Source organism: Mustela putorius, unplaced genomic scaffold (assembly GCF_011764305.1).
Source record: "Mustela putorius furo isolate JIRA1106 unplaced genomic scaffold, ASM1176430v1.1 tig00004068_pilon_pilon_pilon, whole genome shotgun sequence".
NCBI classification, from domain to species: Eukaryota; Metazoa; Chordata; class Mammalia; order Carnivora; family Mustelidae; genus Mustela; species Mustela putorius.
Window position 1 is genome coordinate 331669 of NW_025422199.1, and position 27667 is coordinate 359335.

The window sequence follows — 27667 nt, forward strand, 5'->3', positions numbered from 1 at the left end:
AGTGGTGGCATATTACTTCCAAAAGCTATTTTCTCAAGTACTGTATGTTTTGTAAAATTCTCTCTCTCTTTTTTTTAAAGATTTTATTTATTTATTTGACAGAGAGAGATCACAAGTAGACAGAGAGGCAGGCAGAGAGAGGGGAAGGGAAGCAGGCCCCCTGCTGAGCAGAGAGCCCTATGCGGGACTCAGTCCCAGGACCTTGAGATCATGACCCGAGCGGAAGGCAGCGGCTTAACCCACTGAGCCACCCGGGCATCCGTAAAATTCTCTTTTCATCAAGGGTAAATTATAATGAATTCCAGTGTGTGCAAGCTGACTTCTAACAGGGATGATCAAGGATTAATAAAGATCTTTGCAGTTGAAGTGTTTTCAGACAAGGCATGCTATTCTGGGATTTATTTCTTTAGAATAAATTTCTTCATAAAGTATTTTGGGTTGGAATATTCATTTCTGTGGTCATGTGCTATATACTTTCCTTACCTAATTAAAAAATGTTCCCCCAAAATTTATTAAGAAAAATGTCAGAGATACAGAAAAATTGAAAAATTATAAACACCCATATACCTACCAACTAGAATCTGTAATTAACTCCTGCTGTATTTGCTAAGTCACATATCATCCCTTTATTCATTTATCAATCCATCTCATTTTTCTGGTGCATCTCAAAATTAAAGTTGTTGACATCAGTATATTTTATAAATACTTCAGCATTCATATCATTGACTAGAACTCAGTATTTTTTTTGTTTACATTTATATGCAGTAAAATGCATAGATTATAGTTAGTGAGAATTGACAGTAAGTGTTTGCTTACACTTGTAAGCAAACCAGTATCAAAATATAGACCAGATGTTGACAAACATTTTCTGTGAAGGTCTAGGTAGTAATTATTTTAGGCTTTGGGGCTATATGGTTTCTGTTGCAGCCACTTAATTTTGCTATTACATGAAAATGGCCATAGGCATTATGGAAAAAAATGGACATGGCTGTGTTCCAGTACAACTTTATTCACAAAGCTGGTGGTGCACCAGCTTTGGTCTGCAGGCTGTAGCTTACCTACTCAATAAGGAATACTGCCATTACTGCAGAAAGTTCCCTGTGCTCTTCCCCAGTCAGTAGCTCCCATATTCCACCAGAGTCAACTACTGTTGAGTTTTTTTACCTTAATTAGTTTATCCTGTTCTAGACCTTCACATAATTGGATTCATACAGTGTATACTCTTGTATAAGACTTCTTTCACTCAGTATGTTTTTGAGATTGATCCATGTTGTATCAGTAATTTTTTTTTTTTTACTGCAGAACACTATTGTATGAATATTCCAAATTTGTTTATCCATTTTACTCTTCATGAATACCTGAGTGGTTTCTAGTTTTGGTTTATTAGGAATGAAACTGCTATGAATATTCTTTTTTTTTTAAAGATTTTATTTATTTATTTGTCAGAGATAGAGGGGGAGAGAGCGAGTGAGCACAGGCAGACAGAGAGGCAGGCAGAGGCAGAGGGAGAAGCAGGCTCCCTGCCGAGCAAGGAGCCCGATATGGGACTCGATCCCAGGGCGCTGGGATCATGACCCGAGCCGAAGGCAGCTGCTTAACCACCTGAGCCACACAGGCGTCCCTGAATATTCTTGTATAAGTCTTTTTGTTATTTCTCCTGGGTAATACCTAGGAGTAGAATTGTTTGGCCTTGGGATAGGTATTTGTTTACTTTTTAAGAAATTGCCAGTTTTCCAAATTGGTTGCACTCATTTACCCTAACACCAGCAATATATGAGAGTGCCACACCCTCAACAACACTAATTTTAGCTATTCTGGTGGGTGTGTAGTGGTTTCTTGTCGTTTTAATATGCATTTCCCTGATGACTGTGTTGTTGAGCACCTTTTCATGTATTTATTGGTCTTTGTGTATTTTTCTTTGTGAAGTGTCTGTTTAAGGCATTCGCCCATTTTGTTTTGCCTCTTACAGTTTGCTTCTCATTTTTGACTTGTTAGGAGTTATGATATATGCTGTGTAATACTAGTCCTTGAGCAAATACTTGTTGAATATTTCCTCCAATCTGTGGATTGCCCATTTATTTTTGTAATGACTTCATTTGGTGAAACAAAGTCTTTAATCTTGATGAAGTCTGATCCACCAAAATTTTCAGTTGTGGTTATTGTTCCTGTGGCCTCAGAAACCTTTGCTTACACGAAGTTAAAAAAATACTCCCCTCTTTTATGGTTTTAGGTTTTATGTTCAGGTCTATGGTCTATCTTAAATTAATTTTATGAGTTATGTGAAGTAGGAGGTCAAAGTTCTTTTTTTACCCCCATATGAATATCCATTATTTAAGCTTCATTTGTTGAAAAGATTTCCTTTTACCATTGAATTTATAATGTATCTTGAAGTTAAGTAGTACAAGTCTTGCTTCTTTGTTTTGCTTTTTCAAGATTTCTTTGGATATTCTAGGTCCTTTGCATTTCCAGGCCTTGACCTCTAGTACAATATTAAATAGCAAAGAAGATACTAGACATTTTTGCCTTGTTCCTGTTATAAGGGAGAAAGTGCTCAATATTTCACCATTAAGTATGCTGTTAGCTGTAGGTTTTTCTAGATGGCCTTTAGCAGATGAAGGAGTTCCCTTTATTCACAGTTCACTAACAATACTTTATCTGGAGTGGATGTTGAATTTTGTCAAATGTTTTTTCTGTGCCCGGGGATATGATGACATATGACTGATATGATTAAATTTACATATACCATTTTATTCTTTTTTTTTGCTTTGCCCCTCTGTTTTTTTTTTTTTTTTAATGCCTCATGGCCAGCCTTCTTTGGGTAAAAAATTTTTTTTAGAATCCAGTTTTAATTTTTCTGTTGTCTTTTTAGCTAAGTATTCTTTCTGTGTTTTAAGAGTTTCTATCAATTTTATTTATCCAGGCATTTTTAAATTCAGATATAATTCATACACCATAAAATTTATCCTTTTAAAGTGTACAATTCAGTGATTTTGAGTATATTCATAAGATTGTGCAACCATCACCACTAATTCCACCCTAAAAAGGAAACTCCCTATTAGTAGTCATTCTTTATTCTCTACCTCACCTTCCCCTGCCATTCACTTAGCTACTTAGCTATTCTAGTCATTTCACATAAATAGAATCATACAATGTATGTCCTTGTGTGTTTGCCTTTTTTCACTTACGATAATGTTTTCAGGGTTTGTCCATGGGGTAGCATGCATCAGTACTTCATTCAAAATTCTAACCAAATAATATTCCATTGTATAGATATATTTTTTTATGCATTTATCAGTTGATAAACATTTGGGTTGTTTTCACTTTTTTGTTGTAGTGAATAGTGCTGCTATGAACACTTTTATATAAGTTATTGTATGAACGTTCATTTCTCTAGTTAGATACCAGAGATCCTGGGCCACATGGAAACTCCACGTTTAACTTTTTGAGAAACTGCCAAGTTTTCCAAAGCAGCTGTATGGTTTTACATTCCTACCAGTAAGTTATAAGGATTTCAATTTCTGCACATCCTTACCAAAACTTACTCCTTGTCTTTTTGATTGTAGCATCCTAATGGGTGTGAAGTGGTATTTCATTGTGGTTTCATTGCATTTCCCTAGAGGCTAATGGTGTTGAGAATCGTTTCCTTTGTTTGTAGACCCTTTGCGTATCTTCCTTTTTCTTCTTAGAAGTATCTCTTTGGGGGCGCCTGGGTGGCTCAGTGAATTAAAGCCTCTGCCTTCAGCTCAGGTCATGATCCCAGGGTCCTGGGATCGAGCCCCACGTGGGCTCTCTGCTCTGCAGAGAGCCTGCTTCCTCCCCTCTCTCTCTCTGCTTGCTTCTCTGCCTACTTGTGATTTCTCTTTCTCTGTCAAATAAATAAAATCTTTAAAAAAAAAAAAAGAAGTATCTATTTGAAGTCCTTTGCTCTTTTTTTAATTAAGTATTTTTCTTTTCATTGTTGAATTGCATTTTTCATGTATATTCTGGATGCACCTTTAACAGCTTTGTCATTTGCCAGTATTTTCTCCCATTCACTGTGTTGTCTTTTTACTTTCTTGATCGTGTCCTTTGCAGTTTAAAACTTTTAATTTGATAAAGTCCAGTTTACCCATTTCCTTTGGTTGCTTTGTGCTTTTGATGCTATATCTAAGAAACTATTGCCTACTCCAAGATCATGTAGACTTTCTTCTATATTTGATCTTCTAAAAGTTTTTAAGTTTTAGCTCTTAAATTTAGGTCTTTGATCTATTTTTGAGTTATTTTTTTTTTGTATTTAGTTTGAGGTATTGGTCCAATTATTTTTATGTGGATATTCAAATTTCCTAGCACCATTTGTTGAAAAAACTATTCTTTCAACTGAAAGAAAACTATTCTTTTCAACTGAAAATCAGTTGACCATAAAAGTATGATTCTTCCAACTTTGTTTTCTTTCTTCAGGACTATTTTGGCTCTTCTGGATCCCCTGCATATGATTTTAGAATCTGCTTAATAGAGCTTAATTGTGTTAACTCTGAATGTTACCTTTAGTATTATTGCCTTTTAATAATAGTAAGTCTTCCAATCCATGAATATGGGGTGTCTTTTCATTAAATTAAGCGTTCTTTAATTTCTTCCAGCAACATACGGACATTGGGGAAGGTATGTGCTATGTTGAGTGCTGTGAAGTGTGTAAACCTGGCAATTCACAGACCTGTGTCCCTGGGGCTAATAATACATTATAGTTAATAAAAAATTAAAAATTATAGAAAAAGATTGGAAGAATTTAAATAATTAAAATTAAAAAAATAATTTCTTCCAGCAACATTTTGTAGTTTTCAGCATACATGTATTACATTGCCTGAAACATTCTTTTTTATGTTGTTATAAATGGAATTTTCTTAATTTCCTTTTTGGATTATTCATTCCTAATGTCTAGAACTATAACTGATTTTCATGTGTTGCTCTTATACTCTAACTTTGCTAAACAAGTTTATTAACTCTAATAGTTTTTCTGTATGTGAATTCTTCAGGATTCTCTGTAAATGAGATCATGTCATCTAGGAATAGAAATAGTCAAAATTTTTCCTCTCTAATTTGAATGCCCTCTTTTTCTTTTTCTTCCTAATTGCTCTTTCTGGAACTTCCAGTGTTTTGTTGAACAGAAGTAGTGAAAGAGGACATCTTTGTATGGTTCCTGATCTTAGTGGGAAATCTTTGAATCTTTCACCATTAAGTATGATGTTAGTTATGGATCTTTCCATTTTTAAACAACTTTATTCAGGTATAATTTATGAACAAAAAACTGCATATCTCTTTTATAGCCCACAATTCAGTGACTTGACAGATATATGCTACAGTCAAGATATTGAATATTTTCCAAACCTCCAAAAGTTTCTCATGTCCCTTTTCAGTGGTTTTTTTTTGTGGTTGCTCAAGGGATTTTATTTTAAATTCTTAATTCTTCAGTTTCTACATGGCTTTAATATTTTATTTAATATTGTATTATATAAAATATAAGAACGATGTAACCATTTATTCCCTCTAGACTTTAAGTTGTAATTATTATATATATTATACCTACATATATCATAAACCAACAGTGCAGTCTTATAATTTTTGCTTTATATAAACATAAACATTTTTCTTTTTTTCTTCTTTAAAGATTTTGTTTATTATTTGACAGAGACACAGTGAGAGAGGGAACACAAGTTAGGGAGTATGAGAGGAAGAATCAGGATTCCCACTGAGCAGAGAGCTGGATGCAGGGGCTGGATCCCAGGACCTGGGATCATGACCCAAGCTGAAGGCAAAGTAATGACTGAGCTACCCAGGCGCCCCTAAGCATAAACATTTTCCAAGAAATTAAGAGAACATGGATGCCTGGGTGACTCAGTCGGTTAAGCTACTGCCTTTGGCTCAGGTCATGATCCTAGGGTCCTGGGATCGAGTCTCACATGAGGCTCCTTGCTCAGCGGGGAGCCTGCTTCTCTCTGTGCCTCTGCCCACCCCTCTGCCTGCTTGTGCTCTCTCTCTCTGACAAATAAATAAATATATAAAATCTTTTAAAAACATTAAGAGAACAAATTAATTTAAATTTTGATGGGGTCCCATTTTTCAATTTCTGTGGTATTGATTGTGTCTTTGATGTGAAATCTAACTCTTTGCCTAGCCTTAGACCCTACAGATTTTCTTTTGCTTTTTAATTTATGGTTTTCACTTGTGATCTAGGTGATCTATGTTATTTTGTTGATTTTTGTATAAGGTGTGAGGTTAAGATTCAGGGTTTTTCTTTTTCTTTCTTTTTTTTCTACCTGTATCTGTTCAGTTGCTCTAGTATCATTTGTTGAAAAGGCTATCCTTTTTCCATTGAATCACTTTTTATGCCTTTGTCAAAAATTAGTTGAGCATATTTGTGTGGATTTTTTTTTAATTTTATTTATTTGAGAGAGGAGAGAGAGAAGGAGCAGGGGGAGGGGCAAAGGGAGAAGGGGAAGCAGATACCCCACTGAGGAGGGAGCCTGACATGGGGCTTGATCCTAGGACCCTGGGATCATGACCTGAGCCAAAGGCAAGCACTTAACCAGCTTAGCCACCCAGGTACCCTTGTGTGAGACCAAGGGTTCTCTATTCTGTTTAATTTGTTTATGTCTCTATTTCTCTCTTAATTATGTAGATCTAGATTACTATAGTTATATAGAAAGACTTAACATTGAGTAAAGTGATTTCTCCCACTGTCTTCTCTTTTTAATTCTTTATTTAAATTCAATTTGGTTCTTTTTTAAAGATTATTTTAGCTATTATAGGATGTCTGACTATCCATATAAATTTTAGGATAATCTTGTCTGTATCTACAGCAAATCTTGCCAGGATTTTGATAGTAATTTCATTAATTTTATATATGAATGTGGGGGAGAATTGACATCTTTACTATATTGAGTCTCCCAGTACATGAATGTAGTGTCTCTCCATATATTTAAGTCTTCTTTGATTGCTTTCATTAGCATTTTGTAATTTTCAATATCCTGAACATCTTTTGTTAACTTTAAGTATTTAATTTTCTTTGGAGAGATTATAAATGGTATTCCTTTTTATTTCAGTTTCCACATGTTCATTGTTAGCACACAGAAATGAAGTTGGGGTGTGTGTGTGTGTGTGTGTGTGTGTGTGTGTGTGTATCTTGTGTCCTATGACCTTGCTGAGCTTAATTAGTTCTAGGAGAGTTTTTTGGGTAAAATCCTTGGGATTTTTTTTTTTATGTAGACAACCATGTAATCTCCAAAATGGAGACACTTTAATCTCTTCCTTTCTACTCTATATGGCATTTAGTTTTTATTTTCCCTTTATTGCCTGGGTAAGAATTTCTAATATTGTGTTGCATAATAAGACTGGTGAGAATGAACATCCTTATTACCTTGTTCCCCAAGCCTAGAGGAAAATAGTAAGTCTTTCACCATTATGAATGATGAAAGCTATAGATTTTTCATGTATGCCCTTTATCAAGTTGAAGTAGTGCCTGGTGGCTATTTCTGACTAAGAAAATATGACTTTTCTTTGTTAATTAGTGTAATTTTGCGATTTTTTTCAACTATTGGTATTGTGGATTACATTGATTTCAAATGCTGAAACATCATTGCTACCTTGGAATAAATGCATTTGGTCATAATATATAATTCTTTGTATACATTGTTTTATTTAATTTACTAATATTTTATTGAGGATTTTTGAATCTGAAATTCATGGGAGATATTAATTGACATTTTTCTATATCTTTGCTAACTTTGTTTAGAGATCCCATCAATTGCTAAGAGTAGGATGCTGAAGTTTCTTTTTTTTAAAACATTTTATTTATTTACTTGAAAGATAGAGAGTTGGGGGGAGGAAACAGAGGGAGAGGGAGAAGCAGACTCCCCACTGAGCAGTGAGCCCAATGTGGGGCTGGCTCAATTCCAGGACCCTGGGATCATTGCCAAGGCAGACGCTTAACTGACTTAGCCTCCCAGGCACCCTGGATGCTAAAGTTTCTAACTATAGTTGTAGATTTATATATTTCTCCTTTTAGCTCAGTCATTTTTTCCCATTTATTTTGAAGGTTTGTTTCATGCATTCACATTTAGGATGGCTATGTCTTCTTAGTGGATTGATCTTTTTATCATTAAATTATATTCCTCTTCATCACTAGTAATTTTCTTTTTTGTGAAGTATGCATTATCTGATAGTTCATATCCACTCCTGCTTTCTTTTGATTAATGTTAGCATGGTATATCTTTTTTACTTTCTTTCTTCTTTCAACCTATTTATCTTGTTGTGTTTAAAGTAAGCATATAGTAGAAAGCATCCAGCTGGTTTTTAAATATATATATATATATATATATATATATATATATATATATCTACTCTGACAGTGTTTTCCTTTTATTTGGTATATTTAGACCATTTACATTCAAAATAATTATTGATACCTTAGGACTTAAGTTTGGCATTTTAATATTTGCTTTTTGTTTCTTGCCTGTGTTTCTCTTTCCTCTGTTTCTTTGTTCTTGCCTTCCTGTGTGTTACTTGCATTTTTTTTCAGTATTCTTTGTTTTCTTTATACTGTTTTGAGTATCTTGTGCTGTATAGTTTCTTAGCAGTTGCTCTAGGTATTACTCTGTATATATGTAAGTGACACACTTGCTGGTATGGACATTTTACTACTTCCGGTCAACTACTAAAACCTTTCTTCCATTTAGGTCCCCTTACCCTTCCTACTTTTAAAATAAAATTGTCTCAGGCATATGTTATAAGTTTAATGATCTAGTTCTGAAAAATTCTAGTTTTCTTTTGTCTGAGTATGTATTTTTTTTCTTTTTCACTTCTGAATATGTATTTTGCTGGATGTAGAATTCATCAATAATTATTATTTTCTTTCAGCACTTGAATAATGTTATGCCCCTCCTTGTGGCCTCTTATTTATTAGATGACAAATATGCTGCCATGCATGTTGATGTTCCCCTAACAGTAATGTGTTATTACTTCATAGTTGTTATTAAAATTTAATTTTTTTAAATTTAATTTTTATAGTATGATGTATCATGCTGTGGATTTCTGTGGGTTTGTCCTTTTTGAAGTTCACTCAGCTTCTTATGTCTGTTTTATGTCTTTGGCCAGATTTGGGACATTTTCAGCCATTGTTTCTTTAAAATATATATATATTTTCTGGTCCATATTCTTTCTTGTTTCCTGCTAAGGCTCCAATTACATGAATTTTCAGTCTTTTTAAAAATTATTTTTCCACAGGTTTAGAGACCCTGCTCATTTCTTCCTCTTTTCTCTCTCATTCAAACTGAGTAAATTCTATTAATCTGTACTGAAGTTCACGGATTCTATTTTCTGTCCTTTCCAGGTTATTAATTAGCCTGTTCAGTTAGTTTTTTTATTGAGGTTATTATATTTTTCAATTCTATAATTTCTGTATAGTTCTTGTAAGTTCTACTTTTTCCCTGAGGTTTTCTATTTTTTTCATTTGTTTCCAGAGAAATTGTGATTACTCACTGAGGTTCTTTTTCTGATAGCTACTGTAAAGTCCTTATAAGATAATTCCAACATCTGATTTATCGCAGTATTGGTGTAAGTTGTTTATTCCCATTTGAGTTACGATTTTTCTCTTCATAGAACAAATTTTTTTGTTGTATATTGGACATTTGGGGTATTATGATTGGAGACTTGGTCATGTTTAAATCTTCTAGTTTATCAAAGACTTGCACTAGTAAGTCTAATTAGCCTGTAGACTCTATCCTTTTGTGGGCTGTAGTTTCAAAGATAATTTAGTTTCCTGAGCTCTTACAGTGCTATTCTGGACTAGTTGGTCTTCTGGCTCTTTCTGGTTGAGCTCTTGCTGGGTCCCTATTGGTGCTACATGCAGTAACGGAAGGGGCTTTTCTGGGCTGCCAAGTTTCAGGAGTGGTGGATGCTGGGCTGAAGGCTGGAGGGCATTTCCCCTGACCTCTTTTCTGGCCACCTGATGCTCGTACCCTTCATACTTGATCTCTTCCAACACTTACCTGGTCACTGTCTATTCCTGGTCAGGAGTTGAGGGGTCTGTATGGCTCTCTGCCACTGGATGGAGGGTGAGGACATAATGATTTGGGTTGCCTTCTGCCATTAGGTGAAGTGTTAGGAGACAAGGAGACATCTAGCCAGGATCTTTTTCTGCTGCGTGGTAGAGCACTAGGAACTTTGTGGGTCTGGAATGCTCTGTACTACCCAATTCCTTCCTCTTTTTCTTCAATCTTACTAGAATATTGGGGTTTTCTTATGATTTTTAGCTGCTTTCAGGTGAAAAGCCATAAAAATGGTAACTCATCCACTGTCCTTTCTTTTTTTCCCTGCTGTCACCTTCTTACCTGTTTTTACCTGCTTTTGCCTACTCTGTCATACCTTCAGGCAGTTGTAGGGTTTTTTTCTTTTTTTTTTACATTTGTCCAGCACTTCTTCTTTTTTTAAAATTTTATTTATTTATTTGAGAGGCAGAGTGTGAGAGTGGAGAGCTCAGAGGAAGAACAGATTCCCTGCCAAGCAGGGAGCCCGATGTGGGACTCAATCCTGGGACTCCAGGATCATGACCTGAGCTGAAGGCAGTTGCTTAACCAACTGAGCCACCCAGGCACCCCATTGTCCAGCACTTCTCATTGATAACTGCTGGGGATGGAGGAAGCTATAAGAAGTAGAACTTCACTTTCCTAATTTTTGTCATTGCAAAATTCACTTAAGTTAGGTAATCACTATAGTCCTGTCAGTAAACCCTAGAGAGTTGATGACAAAGGGATGGAGTGAATTTCTGGTATTTGGGTTATTTTACTGCTGAGGTAGAGGAAAGAGATATCTTCAGTCTGGTCAGATAGCAAACTGTGCTTATATTTTGTGTCTGTCTCCCCAATAAACTGAAATTTTTTTGCACAGAGGTCTGTATACTATTTACCTCTAATTCCTTGCACCTAGGACAGTGTTTGATACAAATAGTTGCTTATTACATATTTGTTGAATAAATTAATAAGAATATCTGTAGATATCTCTATCAGCCTGCCCTCAGTGGCAGAAGGATTCTTTGTTGATATTTATCATTCTTGTTGCTGCATCAGGACTTCCAAACTGATAATGAACTTCTGTTGGGTGGGCAACTAATATCTGCTCTTATTTGTCCATTTTATTTTTCCATTTAGCGATGGACTGGGGTTACATAAGAGACAGGAAGTGAATCACGAGTTTAGATGGTTTTGATCATTTTATTCAAATAACGTGGAAAATCACTTATTCTGATATTTATCTATTGCTAAGGTCAGTATTTCTTACCTTCTCTAGTGTGATGTGTTAGTGCTAGTGAATTAATACTTCTGGTGGTTAAGATGGATTTCTTTTCATTTGACATTGTGGTCTAATCAGACATCCATTTAAATGGTTTCATTTTCAGCTGCTGGAAAGAAATATTAAACCTTAGCATTTATTTTTTAAAAAGATTTTATTTATTTATTTGACAGAGAGAGATCACAAGTAGGCAGAGAGGCAGACAGAGAGAGGAAGGGAAGCAGGCTCCCTGCTGAGCAGAGAGCCTGACAGGGGGCTCGATCCTGACCTGAGCCAAAGGCAGAGGCTTTAACCCACTGAGCCACCCAGGTGCCTCTAAACCTTAGCATTTTATATACAGTTGCATCCTTACTGAGTATAATGTTTGAATATCACTTTGATTCTTTACCACAATATTTGTATTCCTTTTCCTTTTTAAAAAAATATTTTCCCAATTACTTTAATTACATGAGTAATATGCCACTATATACTTTTGGTAAAAATTATAAACAATGCAGAGAAGCCTCATTTGACCCACCCATGTCCTTGTCCCTTCTATCGTCAGCTTGGTGTATGTCCTTCCAGATTTTTTTCAATGTAGTTACATATATAGATATGTATGCTTAGACCATACATAGCATTGTGTTTCAGTTTGATTTTTGTCTTTATGCAGAAAAGATCATCCTACTGCATGTGTTACTTTGTACTTTTTTTTTACTTAATTACATGTCTTGGAAATACAACTGTGTTATTACATATGGGTATGTTGGATTTTATTTAATTTAATTGCCCTATAGTATTCATTATTAAGACTGTACTGAGGCTTATTTAGCTATTCCTCCTACCGATGGACATTTTGGCTATTTCCAGTTTTTCACTACTAATGTTACAATGAACAAGGTAGATCATGCTAGAGGAGACACTAGGGCAGAATTACTAGACCATAGTTCTATACATTTTTTTTACATTAATACATATTGTCAAATTGCTTTTCCAAAGGACTATACCAATTTAAATTCTCATCCACCAGTTGCACAATCTGTCAATATTTGGTAACATCAGATTTTTTGATAGGTTGATGCGTAAAAAATAACATATTGTTTAATTTACATTTCCTTGATTCCTAGAAATTATGAGCATGTCTTCAGATGTTTATTTTTGACTTTTTATTATGAAGTGATTTTAGACTCACATAGAGCTTGCCAGAATAGTGCAGAGAATTTCGGTGTACCCTTCATTCAGCTTTGCCCAATATTAACATCTTATTTAATCATAGTGCAATCATCAAAACCAGAAAATTGACAGTGTGTGATACTATTACTTAAACTAAAAACCTTGATTGGATTTTACCAGTTATCACGTGTACTCACTGATTTTGTGTGTATCTATAGTTCTGTGAATTTATGTCATGTATAGATTTACATAGCCATCACCTAAATCAGGATGCAGAACTTTTCCGTTACTCAAAAAAACTCCCTCGAGCTATCCATTAATAGTCACACCCTCTTCCACCTCTAACCCCTGGCAGTCAATATTCTGTTCCCCTTCATGATCATTTTGTCCTTTTGAAAGTAATGTATCAATGGAACTGTCCATGTATAACCTTTTGAAATGGACTTGAGATCCATTCAACTTGTTACATGTATCACTAGTTGCTTATGTTTTATTGTTGTATAGTATTTCCTTGGATATGGCTATACCATAGTCTGTTTACTTTTTCATTTGTGGGATGCCTGGGTGGCTCAGTTGGTTAAGCGACTTCCTTCTACTCAGGTCATGATCCTGGAGTCCTAGGATAGAGTCTCACATCCGGCTCTCTGCTCAGCAGGGAGTCTACTTCTCCCTCTGACCCTCCCCTTCTCATGCTCTCTCTCTCTCTCTCAAATAAATAAATAAAATCTTTTAAAAAAATTTCTTCTTTTTATTGAAGTATATAAGGCGCATATGCATTAAAATACCCTAATCTTAAATACATTATTTAATGAATTTTTACTATTATATTCCTCCATTAAATGCAAACAAAGATAGAGAACATTTTTAGTCCCCTGGAAGGCTTACTGAGATCAACCCACATTTTTGTACATATAGGTAGTTCATTTTATTTTTTGGTGTGAATTGTTCTATTCTAGAATATGCCACGGTTCGGTGATCAGTGTTCCTATTGATGTACATTAAGATTGGTTCTGTTTTTTATTCTTATGAATAAAGCTGCTTTTAATGTTCCTGTATGTTTTATTGATGGACACATACACTCATTTCTCTTGTGTGTATATATTAGAAGTGGTATTGCTGGGGCGCCTAGGTGGCTTAGTTGGTTAAGTGTCTGCCTTCAGCTCAGGTCATGATCCCAGGATCCTGAGATCGAGCCCCACATCAGGCTCCCTGCTCAGCAGGAAGCCTGCTTCTCCCTATCCCACTCCCGCTGCTCGTGTTTCCTCTCTCACTGTCTCTCTATCTGTTAGATAAATAAATAAAATCTTAAAAAAAAAGAAGTGGGATTGCTGGGTCACAGGGAAAAGGTTTATTTAACTATACTAAGTAATGTTACACAATTTTCCAAGTATTGTGTCAAAATTCATTCCTACCAGCAATATATTATGAGTATTCTAGTTATTTTACATCCTTTCAACACTTAGCATTACCTGTATTTTAAATTTTAGCCATTCTGCTGGAAACAACGTAGTATATATTTTGTTTTTAACTTGCATTTTTCTGATAAGTAACAATGTTGTGCATCTTTTCAGGTAATTCTTAGAGACTCAGATATCTTTTTTTTTCTTTAAAGATTTTATTTATTTATTTGACAGAGTGAGAGAGAGAGATCACAAGTAGGCAGAGAGGGGAAAGCGGGTTCCCCGCTGAGCAGAGAGCCAGATGTAGGCCTTGATCCCAGGCCCTTGAGATCATACCTGAGCCAAAGGCAGAGACTTAACCCACTGAGCCACCCAGGTGCCCAAGATTCAAATATCTTCTTTTGTGAGGTGCCTCATCAAGGTTTTTGGGGGGTGGTTGTTTGTCTTTTTCTTTAGTCTGATTTAATCTCAAATATTTCTTCAGCCTTTCTTTGTTTTGCTTGACAGTTTTGAAAAGCACAGGCCAATTTTTTGTAGATTATCCCTCAGTTTGTATTTGTTTGAAGTTTTCTCATGATTTGATTCAAATAATGGATTTTTGTCAGGAATACCATGTAAGTGACATGCTGTTCTGCTCAGGGCATCATATTAAGAGGCCTGCCAGGTTGTCCCAATATTGGTGATACCAACTTTTATTACTTGGTTCAAGTAGGGCCTGCAAGTCTTCTCTACTATTAAGTTGTCATTTTTTCCTTTATAATTTTTGAGTTATTTGCAGGGAGCTGTTTGACATTATGTAAATATCCCTTGCATCATCAAAACTTTCACCCACTAATGTTAAGTATCTGTTGATGATATTCTAATTTCATCATGCCTCTTTATATTTATTAGTTGGCTCTTCTCCTTTATTTATTTTGAGTGTGGACTCATATAGCCTTATATTACTAAATAGGTTGTGATATAATATTATCATAATTTATTTGATGGTTGAAGTACCCCAGGTTTGGCTAATCAGCACAGTACTCAATGGCCTGAAACCTTGCTAGGATCTGGACTTCCCTGCCTAACTCTTTGACTTCATGTAGATTTTCTTTGACTTCTGTTGTCCTTTTGTGTGATGATTAAATCCTTCCACTGGTCTGCAGTTTAAGGACAAGGAGATATATGCTGTGTATTATTAGGCATTGATCTGCTGTGGTTCTGTAGTAAGATGTGGTTTACTTTTACCCCCATAATGTGTTCTCCAAAGCTTGTAATAATCAAATATATTAAGACTGCCATCTTCAATATGTATGGCTACCAAAATTTTTCCTTTCTGCATGCTTGCTGATTTGACTTTACTTGCAGGGACTCTACCTCCCAGAATGCCAAATGGCTCAGTTAGTTCTCTCCTTTTTATTTCCAATATGAATTCTCATTCCTTCCATTAAAAAACAAACAAACAAAAAAAACAGGGTTGTTTGCGCTCTCCAAATAGCTGTAGAAAGCCTGGAGGGCTGGGACGTCTGGGTGGCTCAGTCGGTTAAGTGGTGGCTGAAGTCCCACATTAGGCTCCCTGCTTCTCCCTCTGCCTCCCCTCCCCCTGCTTGCTAAGTCTCTCTCTCTCTCTCTGTCTCACACACACAAATAAATAAAATCTTTAAAAAAAAAGAAAATCTGAGGGGTTTGAAGTGTCGGGGGCATGGGAGGTTGGGGTACCAGGTGGTGGGTATTATAGAGGGCACGGATTGCATGGAGCACTGGATGTGGTGAAAAAATAATGAATACTGTTTTTCTGAAAATAAATAAATTAATTAAAAAATAAAGAACAACAAAAAAATAAAGAACATTAAAAAAAAAAAAAGAAAAGCTTGGAAGGCTGCAGGAAGAGCAGTGTCTGATCAATTTGATGATCAGTACAGACCCTTGATAACTCAACCAGGGACAGATAATGGGGGGAAGTATGAGGTATAAGTTGACTTTCAGTTAGGTCCCTTTCATAGGGTGCTCCCTAGGGAGGCCCTGGAGTAAAGCCCAGGTAGTTTTATTTCTTTTATACAGTTCTACCTGCCCTATAATTAATGAATCTTCCTCCTAGTTTCTGTCACTCGTGCCTGTCAATATTTTGTGTGCCGATGTGTTTACATCTTTTTTTCCTTGCCTGTTTAATAGCTTGGGTGTCTTTATGTGAGTTTATCCATGGAACTGTTCTATGGATCAGTTATTTCTTAGGGTAAATTTCATTATTCAAAATCTTGGCTTGGCCAGGAATTGGGCTTAGATAAGCCGTGACTTTATAGATGAACGATTCTTTAAAAAAAAAAGATTTTATTTATTTATTTGACACAGATTGAGAGAGAGCACAAGTAGGCAGAGAGGTAGACAGAGGGAGGGGGGAAAGCAGGCTCCCTGCTGAGCAGAGAGCCTGATGCGGGGCTTGATCCCAGGACCCTAAGATCATGACTTGAGCTGAAGGCAGAGGCTTAACTCACTGAGCCACCCAGGTGCCCCAAAGGGTTCTTTATAAAAATATGGAAGTGGACATATACACATTGGTAATTTTTTAAAATTAAATTAACAATGATTTCACTGTTAAACAGGTATATGCATCATATATGTAATTTTTAAAAAATTTATTAACATATAATGTATTATTTTTTTCAGGGTTACAGGTCTGTGATTCATCAGTCTTACACAATTCACAGCACTCACCATAGCACATACCCTCCCCAATGTCCATTGCCACCCTATCTGCACCCCCAGCAATCCTCAGTTTGTTTCCTGAGATTAAGAGTTTCTTATTGTTTGTCTCCCTTTCCAGTCCCATCTTGTTTCCTTTTTTCCCTCCCTTCCCCTACTCCCATCCTGCCTCTCAAATTCCTCATATCAGAGAGATCATATGATAATTGTCTTTCTCTGATCGACTTATTTCGCTTAGCAAAATACTCTCTAGTTCCATCCACATCATTGCAGATGGCAAGATTTTGGGGGGTTTTGATGGCTGCATAGTATTCCTGTGTGTGTGTGTGTGTGTGTGTGTGTGTGTGTATCTTACATGTTCTTTATCCATTCATCTGTTGTACATCATATGTATAGTCTTGAGCAGATTGTATCTTTAATTAGACCTGAGTTTGAACAATGTCTCTTTGAATTATTTACTCTACGATTTGAGGAAAGTTATTTAATTTATTTTAGCTCTGACTCTTTTCATTTGCCAAATGACACTTTAAAATGCCTGTCTTGGATTTGCACCTTACTTTGAAATGTAAAACATAAGATGGATTGATGGATATACATGTGATAAACAATTATAATAAAGTGCTGTAGACTGTGAGTGATGGATATATAGGTTTCCACTAAACAGATATTCAACTTTCGGAAAATTTTCATTGTATCAGAGAAAATGTCTGTCTTGTAGACTCATTAGAATTAGATGAGGTATATGTAAGAAATGCCTGGCATGTAATAAGTGCTTAATGAATAGCGGTTGTTAAAAAAAAGCATGTCATAGGAAAGACATGGTTTGTAGTGTTGAGAATACAGTGAGGCAGTTTATGGAATGTTTAAAGGTTTCTCTTCTTGTTTTTTTGTTTCCTTTCTCTTTCTTCCCTCTTCTCCTTCCCTGGAGATTATAAACTGCATCCAGGGCTGAGAATCACTGGTGGGAGGAGGGCAAGTAATGATAAAGTAAGTAAAGGAGAAAGAGGGTTAGGAACCAACAAAACTAACAGAAAGCCTCTGTGGTGTGCACACATGGTCTTTGGTCCTCAATACTCTTTGGAGTCATTTGTCTATTCATTGATTTCCATTTACTGACTCAGTTTTCGTTTCCATCACTTACAACTTTGGCTTGCTCATTTGTAAAATGAAGATGACAATACCTACTGCTCAGAGTTGTCATAAGAGTGGAATTTAGTTAAATAATGTATATGAAGTGCTTAGCACTTAATAAATGCTTAATAGTGATTGGTGTATTGCTGTAATAAAAATAAAAATAATAACATGAGAATATTATAATAATGAAAAACTAGTATTGAGCATCTATTCCTATTTCAGGTGTTTGTTAGGCACTGGGAATATTGTGATAAATCTTACAGATCTAATCTCTTCCCTCGAATAGCTCACAGCATCATGGGTGAGAAAGGTCTAGAAACTATAAGAGAATGGTTTAGGTATCAAATGGAGAGGAGAGGATGGTATGGCCCATGGAATCCAAGCCTAATTTTGCTTCTCATTTTTGGCCTTATCCTCATTCTGCATGTGTGCAGAGGTACTTCAGTATTATTGAACTTTGCTAGAAAGTTATCAAGGTCTCAGACATCCAGATTATTAAGGTCTCATTAGGAAAGGGGATTGGTGCCTGTCTTTCATTTGGATTTTAAGGTGGGGGTAGTTGAGAAACAAGCACAAGGAATCATTTTTTCGCCTTCCCTTTCCCCCTCCAACCTAGTTAGCCCATACTGAAATTTTTTCCTGGACAAATTAGATTAGCTTCTAATTGCAGGTTAGATAATTAGCTTTTTAACATAATCACTGTTTAAACGCTGAAAGCAAGTATTTTGGCAGTGAGATTTCTTTTTTTCATACATACAAGATTCAATAAGATGTATCCAGCCTAACAAATGGTTGTATTAAAGAAATTTTAAAAGAATTATATTGAGTCCCAGCAGGATAGAACAGTGATGTGGTGTCCTGATACATAAATCTGGAGGCAAATCCTATGGATTAAGTAAGGAGAAATAAGACATAGTTACTGTAACAATAATCTGGAATGATATTTTATAACAACTTATAATTAATGCTACTTTGTGTCCTTAGAATCATGGCTAATAGTTGGTTTATCTTTTTTATATGATAGCTTCTAATCAAGTTCTCTCATAATATTTTGAGGAGTTTCAAAACTATTATTTATAAATAAATGCTAGGCTATTTTTTTAGATGTCTTTCAGATTTAATGAACTGCTCCCTTTATACTTTTGTTTAAAGTGACTATAATGTTGTGTATTGAAATAAAGGGGACCTGCCTTGTGATTACCAGATTTGAGAAAGTTGGATTTATTTTTTTCTTAATTACTAATGCAAGATGATTACAGATAAGCTTATTAATACCTTATTATGTATTCTTCCAGACCATTTTATATGCTTATATATATATGTAATTTTAATGTAACCATAGTATACATATTCTTTTATAATCCTTTTTCATTTATAGTGTTATCTTATATGTTTTAACAAATTTTAATGGGCTACATAATACCAATTACTATGGATATAGCATTATTTATTTAATGGAACAAGTAAGGGAAACAAGTGTCTAATTTTTTTTGCACTTTGTGATTATAATCTATGTTATGAGGAACATTCTTAAAGCTAAATCTTTTTATATACTCTTATTTCCTTTGTATACACTCTTAATTATATCCTTGGGTAAATTTCTAGAAATGTCATTGATAGATATTTTTAAGACTTGATGCATTCACTGATTGTCAAGTTACCCTTTGAAAAGGTGTAACCAGTTTACAGTCCCACCAGTGGTTTATGAAAATCCCTCTTTTCCTCTACACTTAGTATTTGATATCCTTTCAAAGTTTTTTAAATTAGAAAATGTATGTAGTAACATTGTAAAGAGTAGGAAAATAGGGAAAATCACCCAGAATGCTATTTCCTTAACATAGCAGTGATTATAATATTTGTTATAGTATTTTAGGCTTTTAACACATGCGTAAGTGGTATGTATACTTTTGTTTTCTACTTTTTTCATTCACTGGTAAGTAGTTTCCCCTGCCTTTACTTGGCCTTCAAAATTCCAGTGTTCAATGGCCACATGGTAGTGCAATACATATTTGTATTTACCTAACTCATCCCCTATTCGTGCCAGTTTTTATTTTGTGTAATGCCACAATTAAAAACACAGATATATACCATTTAGTCAGTATTTACTATGAAACAAACTTTATATTATGTACTTTTTTCTCCCTTTGTATTATTTCCTGGCTTTATGTCCAGGAATGGTAATATTGGATCATGAGCATTTTTATGGCACAGTCCTTCTTATGTCACTGTTTTCTTTCCTATTTCTTACTATCTTAAAACATTTATTAAAAGCCTAAAATGTGCCAGACATTGTGTTAAGAGGCACTGAGAATACAAAGATAAATCAGAGTCCTTGGAGTCAGACATTAAACATACATGATAAAGAGGGACATGATAAAAGGCAATCCCAGATGATGGTGCATCAGTTTCTTGGTTAATCATTCTTTCCGTCCATCCTCCATCCATTCATCTATCCATTTACGCATTTATACCCACTTGATATCCCTCTGGAGCATGAGAGAGCTAGTTGTAGACAGCATGATGCCCATTCATTCCTAAATATTTCAGTTTAAGAATAAGGATCTTTTTAAACCACAGTACAATGACCAAATTCAAGGAATTTAATATGAATATCATACTATTATTTAAACTGTTGTCCACATTCAAATTTCATCAGTTGCCCAAATGATGTTCTTTATGGCAGTTTTTCTTCTTTGATTCAGGATCTAACTGAAGATCATGCACTGCCTTTAGTTGTGTTGTCTCTTTAGTTTCCTTTAATCAATCATTCTTTGTCTTTAACCTTTTTGAAGAATAGAGGTCAGTTATTTTGTTTTTTTTTTTTCAAGATTTATTTATTTATGAGAAAACGAGCTGGGGGAGGGGCAGAGGGAGAAGCTGACTCCCGGCTGAGCAGGGAGCCAGATGCAGAGCTTGATCTCAGGACCCTGGGATCATGACCTGAACCAAAGGCAGATGCTTGACCAACTGAGCCACCCAGGTGCTCCAAGGTTGATTATTTTATAGACTATCATTCAGTTTGGAATACGTGGGTGGCTCAGTTGGTTAAGTGTCTGCCTCTTGATCTCAGCTCAGGTCTTGATCTCAGGGTTTTGAGGTCAAGCCCAGCATGGACCCTACTTAAAAAAAAAAAAAGAATGTCCTTCAATTTGAGTCTGTTTGAAGTCTGCTTTTGCTCCAATTCAGATTATGCATTTTTGTTAGGAATACCATGTAAGCGGTGAGGTGTTCTTTGCACATCATATTAGGAGGCATTTGATGTCAGTTTGTCCCACTAATGCTGAGGTTAAATTTAATTCTTTGGTTAAGAGGGAGGCTGCTGTGTATAGTTTTTTTTTTTTTTTTACCATAAAGTGACCTTATTTTTGCTTTTGTAATTAATAAGTAATCTGTGGAGAGATATTTTGAAATTACATAAATTTTACCCTCTGATTTTATCACCCATTGATGATTTTCTGATTTCATCATTCTCTATATTTATTAGTTGGCTTTGTGCTGTAAAAACTTTATTTGTTTGTATCAGTATGAACTCATGTATTCTTATTTTATTGGGTGGGTTATATTCTGTTACTATCATTATTTATCTTGATGCCCAATGTCCCATATTGGGGCAGTAGGAACCCCTTCAAGCTGACTCCTCTATATTTTTGATATGTTCCCATCCTTCTTTGAGCAGTTCTTTACTTTTTGGCATAACAAGATGATCCAGCTTCATCTTCTGCTTTCTTTGCTCCAGTGTTGGAATAAGTCATTTCTCCAGGAAACCTTCATCCCTTATAGTTTGGAAAACAAGATAAGAGCTAAGGTATATGTTGTTGTTTTTTAAAGAGTACCCAAAGTGATTTTCCTGGTTTGTCTGGAGCCTATTGTATTAGAGGCTTATTGTATATAGGAGTTCTGTCCATAGAATGGGCAGGATTGAGGAGGAGCTGAAATAGTCCAGGAAGATGAAAGAATATAAGTAGAGTCACACTATGTGGAAAAGCCCAGCTCACTCAGAGGAGCTACATTTCAGTGTGGCTTCAAGTAGAGGAGTTTGAGAATGAGGCAGGGACCAGTTCATTGAGGACTTTGCCATCCAATGGAACTTAACCTTAGAGATGAGGAACCATCATAGAGGGTTTAAACTGGGCAGGGAAGAGATAAAATTTTGATAGATTTGCATTTTAAGGACACTGTGCTATCACCAGTGGCAATATGTAGGATGGATTAGATAAATGTTTAAAATTGTTTTCCAGCATAGTTGGCATTTCCCTTCTTAGAGGTCCAGTATTGCAACTGCTGATACTAATGTGTCAGAGGGATAGTTGTCAGTAGTTTAGTCTAAAGAGAGCAAGAAAAAGCCAGAGCACACAAGTTAAAGCATGAGTCATTTATCTGTTTGTTGAAATGGCAGCAACTCTCCCTTTTAGTACTGCTTTTACAATCAAGACTGGAAGATGAATGTCAATGTTTTCCATTGAAAAAAACACAAACAAAAGATATAAAATATTGATGAATATGAATATTGCTATATTTTATTTTTCTTTATCTTTGGTAGTAACAGCTAACATTCAGTAATGTAGACATTCTACCTAGTTTGTTATGGTAACCAAAATATGAAATGTAACAACCATGTTTTTTGAAATAATAGCAGATTGCATTTTTAGCTTGAAGTTTGTTGTTATAACAAGTTTTATTTCTGTACTATTTACAGCCTGTATCCCAGGCAGTTGGAATTGAACAAGCAACTCTTCTAAAACCCGATTTAGTTAGAAGGTGAGTATCTTCAAATTCATACCATCAAAACAAAGAGAGTGTTTTGAAGTATTTGCACTCAATGGGTGCTTAGTGAATCTTGATTAGAGAAGCATCTGTTTTCTTGTATTTGTGTGTATGTTCAATAAGATACTAGGTATTATTTTTACTTTTTAATGTTAATAATCATATAGGATGTTAAATTATTGACTGTTTTCTTGTTTTCATTATTATAATACTCTATTCTTAAGAAAAGAAGGGGTTAAAAAAGGAAACAAGGAATAGTGTAATTTAGAATAAAAGTCCTGCTAATCTAAAGAAATAGGTATATCCAGGAATATAATTGTGTTATTATCGGGTCATTGGAAATTAATATTTTTCTCTGTGTTGTTCAGATTGGATAATTTTTATTGTTCTCCAAGTTCATTGGTTCTTTCTCCTATTCATTCTGCTATTGTGCCCATTTGATGAGTTTATCTCTATGATTATACTTTTTTCCAGTTTTATTGAGAAATAGTGGACATACATCACTGTATAAGTTTAAGACATACATCTTGATGGTTTAATTTACATATACATTGTGAAATGATAACCACAATAGATTCAACTAACATCCATTTTCTCATCTAGATATAATAACAAAAAGAGAAAAAAGTAAAAAATCTCTCCTTGTGGTGAGAACTCACAGGATTTCCTTTCTTAACGACTTTCGTGTATCTCATATAGCAGTGTTAACTATAGTCATCGTGTTATGTATTACATTCCTAGTACTTATTTATCTTATAACTGGAAGTTTGTACCTTTTGACCATCTTTCAGTTTTCCCACTCCCCACCCTCTGCCTCTGGTAACCACAAGTCTGATCTCTTTTTCTGTGAATTTGTGTTTTTTTTTTTTATTTCTGTATTTCTTAGATTCCACTTAAGAGATTGTACAGTATTTGTCTTTCTGTCTGACTTACTTCACTTAGCATAATGCCTTCAAAGTCCATTAATGAATCTGCAAATGGTAGGTTTTCCCCTTCTTATGCCTAAATAATAGTCGTGTGTGTGTGTGTACATGTGCATACACCACAATTTCTTTATCCTTTCATCCATCAGTGGACAGACAGGTTGTTTCCATGTTCCATGTCTTGGCTATTATAAAGAATGCTGCTATGAAAACAGGTGTGCAGATATCTTTTTGAGTTAGTGTTTTTGTTTTCTGGGGATATATTCTTAGAAATCAAATTGCTGAATCATGTGGTTTCTAGTTCTAATTTTTTGATGATCCTCCATACTGTTTTCCAGAGTGGCTACACCAATTTATAGTCCCACTCACTACACAGTCATTCTCTTTTCTCCACATCTTTGCCAGCATTTGTTATCTTGTCTTTTTGGTAATGGCCGTTGTAATAGGTGTGAGGCAGTATTTCTAGAGCTCAGTTTGCCAGTTCCCATTCTTGAGACAGAGGTACCTGGGTGGCTCAGCTGGTTAAGTGTCTGCCTTTGGCTCAGGTCATGATCTCAGGGTCCTGGGATCAAGCCCTGTGTCAGACTCCCTGCTCATTGAGAAGTCTGCTTCTCCTTCTCCCTCTGCCCCTTTCCCCAGCTTGTGTACACACGTGCTCTCTCATGCTCTTTCACCCTCATACTCTCTTTCTCTCTCAAATAAATAAACAAAATTTTTAAAAATGTAAAAAATTCCTGAGACAAAATGGAAACACAACATACCAGAACTTTGGGATGCAGCAGAAATATTTCTAGAAGGGACATTCACAGTAATAAATGTCTACATTAAGAAGTAGGAGAGATCCCAAATAAGGAACTTAACTCTGTGCATTAAAGAATTAGAAAAAGAACAAACTAAGCCCAAAGTTAGCAGAAGAAATAATGATTAGAGTAGAAACAAGTGAAATAGAGAACAGAAAAACAACAGGACATTAACCAAACTAAGAGTTGGTTCTTTGAACAGATAAACAAAATTGACAGACCCTTAGCTAGACTAAGCTAAAACAAAAGATTAAGGACCATAGCAACAAAATTATAAATGAAAAGGGAGGAATTACAGCTGATAACACAGATATTCAAAGGATCAAAAGAAGCTATGATGAACAATTAAATGCCAACGAACTATACAACCTAGAAATGGATAGATGCTTAGAAACATACAATTTACCAAGACTGAATCAGGAAGAATAGAAAATCTGAATAGACCAATTACTTATAAGAAGATTGAATCAGTGATCAAAACGTTCCCAACAAGTAAAAGCCCAGGACCAGATGGCTTCACAGGTGATTTTTACCAAATACTTAAGGAATAATTAACATCAATCCTTCACAAACTCACAGAAGTGAAGAGGAGGGAACCTTCCCAAACTCATTTTATCAGATCAGCGTTATACTGATACCAAAACCAGAAAAGGATATTACTAGAAAAGAAAATGATAGGCCTATTCCCTGATAAATATAGATGCACAAAAACCTCAATAATATACTAGCAAACTGAATTCAACAGCAAATTAAAAGGATCATACACTATAATCAAGTAGTATTTATCCCTGCGATACAAGGATGGTTCAACATATGCAAATTAATCAATGATTTGATTGAAAGAAATGACTCATGATCATATTAATAGAATGAAATAAAAGAATCAAATGGTCATCTCAGTAGACGCAAAAAGTACATTTGACATAATTAAACATTCATGGTGAAAACTCTTAAGAAATTAGACACAGAAGGCACATACCTCAATATAATAAAGGCTATGTATGGTAAATCCATATCTAACCTCTAACTCAATGGTGAAATGTTGAAAGCTTTTTCTTGAATATCAAGAACAGAACAATGGTACCCACTCTTGCCACTCTTATTCAACATAAGATTAAAAATCTTAGCGCAATGAGGGATGGAAAGAGATAAAAGGTATCAATCCCATTTACAGTAGTATCCCAAACAACAAAAATACTTAAGGGATAAATTTAACTAAAGAAGGGAAAGATTTCTACTCTGAAAACTACACAATATGGGTGAAAGAAATCAAAGAAATCACAAATAAATGAGTAGGTATTCTGTGTTCGTGGCTTAGAAGAATTAATGTTAAAATGTCAGTACTACTGAAAGCCATCGATAGATTCAATGCAATCCCCATCAAGATTCCAGTGCCATTTATCACAGAGCTAGAAGTACTCCTAAAATGTATATAGAACCACAAAAGTAGCCAAGTAACCAAAGAAATCCTGAGAAAGAAAAACAAAGCCGGAGACATCATACTTCCTGATTTCAAGCTATACTATAAAGTTATAGTTACCAAAACAGTATTATACTGGCATAACAACAAATAGACCAGTGGAGGACAATTAAGAGCCCAGATATAAACCCAAGCATATACAAGTCAACTAATATTTCACAAGGGAGCCAAGAATACTTAAAAGACAGTCTTTTCGGGGCACCTGGGTGGCTCAGTGGGTTAAGCCGCTGCCTTCGGCTCAGGTCATGATCTCAGGGTTCTGGGATCGAGTCCCGCATCGGGCTCTCTGCTCAGCGGGGAGCCTGCTTCCTCTTCTCTCTCTCTCTCTGCCTGCCTCTCTGCCTACTTGTGATCTCTCTCTGTCAAATAAATAAATAAAATCTTAAAAAAAAAAAAAGACAGTCTTTTCAATAAATGGTGTTGGGGTAATTGGATATTCACATGTAGAAGAATGAAATTGGATCCATATCTTACACCACTCACAAAAGTTAACTTGAAATGGATTAAGACTTAAATGTAAGACCTGAAACCGTGAAACTCCTAGAAGAAAACACAGGAATAAAGCTCCTAGACATGGGTCTTGGTAACGATTTCTTGGTTATGACACCTAAAACACAGGCAACAGAATAGAAAATTAACAAGTAGGACTACACCAAACTACAAGCCCTCTGCACAACAAAAGAAACCATTAGCAAAGTGAAAAGAAGACCAATGGAATGGGAAAATATTTGCAAACTATGTATCTGATAACAGGTTAATAACCAAAATATATAATGAGCTCCTATAACTCAATAACAAGAAGACAAATACCCCAATTAACAAATGGGCAAAGGACCCAAATAGACATTTCTCCGAACAAGATATACAAAAGGTCAACAGGTATGTAAAAAGATGTTCAATGTCACTAGTCATTAGGGTAATGCACATAAAACAACAATGATATCTTACTAGTGAGTGTACGCTCCCAACTTGATTCTGCAGATGAGCAAAACCACTCATTGGGATTACTACTTGGACACTACAGGTATGAATTTGTCTGCTACGGAACCATCTGTTGTCCTGTTGCAAACCCTCCCCTCCTTCCCTGTCATACTCATATTCCCAGTGGTTGAGCCCTGCAGATTCTCCTGCGATGCCTGTAGTGTGAGATCAAAATAGGGGCTCCCACAAAGCTACCCACAATGCTGAGTGAGGGCTAGTTGTCCCTCTGCCAGGTTCTCTTTTCCAACTGGAGGTATTAGAGGCTCAGGTACTATGCTGGCCTGGGGTAGGAGCAGTGTGGCCAATGTATAGCCACTTCTCTTACGCCTCTTTTTTTTTTTTTAGAGGGGGGAAGGAGAAAGAGAAAGAATGAGCATGAGCAGGTGGAAGGGGCAAAGGGAGAGGGAGAGAAAATCTTCAGCAGGCTCCATGCCCAGCATGGAGCTCGACTCAGGCCTAGATCTCATGATCTGGGCTGAAATTAGTAGTCAGATGCAACTGACTGGGCCACCCAGGTGCCCCTTCTCTTACCCTTCTAATCCAGTCTGACTTGGTCTCTACGGCGCAAAGGGGGTGGCTTCTGTCAGTTCTAGGAATGTTCTAGGAATCTTTCAGTGGTGTCTTGTTCTCAAATAGTTATTAGTTGTTCTTGTGAGCAAAGGCAGAAACAACCTATGTTGCCATCTTGGTGATGTCACTTCCTGTGATTGTGCTTTATTTTTGTAATTTTCCTTAATTCTCTCTTAATATCTCTATTTTTCTATGAGATTTTCTGTTTTCACATTTGCTTCAAGAATATTTGTAATTGCTCATTGAAGTATTTTAATGAAGGCTGCTTTAAAATCCTTATCAAGGGGTGCCTGGGTGGCTCAGTGGGTTAAAGCCCCTGCCTTCAGCTCAGGTCATGGTCCCAGGGTCCTGGGATTGAGTCCCGCATTGAGCTCTCTGCTCCACAGGGAGCCTGCTTCCTCCCCTCTCTCTCTGCCTGCCTCTCTGCCTACTTGTGATCTCTCTCTCTGTCAAATAAATAAATAA

General features: G+C 35.7%; 1 protein-coding gene across 6 annotated transcripts in view; it reads left to right on the plus strand.

Annotated features, from left to right (window-relative positions):
• The window catches only part of WNK3 (WNK lysine deficient protein kinase 3), a 155711-nt gene that overhangs the window by 70794 nt on the left and 57250 nt on the right, over positions 1-27667 (plus strand). For 4 of the 6 annotated variants that reach the window (XM_004780581.3, XM_004780582.2, XM_004780585.3 and 1 more), the window contains exons 11-12: positions 21421-21489; positions 22381-22442. In XM_004780581.3, coding sequence (XP_004780638.1) covers positions 21421-21489; positions 22381-22442 — 131 coding nt within the window. The remainder of the gene's footprint in view (positions 1-21420; positions 21490-22380; positions 22443-27667) is intronic. The other 2 variants (XM_004780584.3, XM_004780586.3) reach the window with 1 other exon arrangement.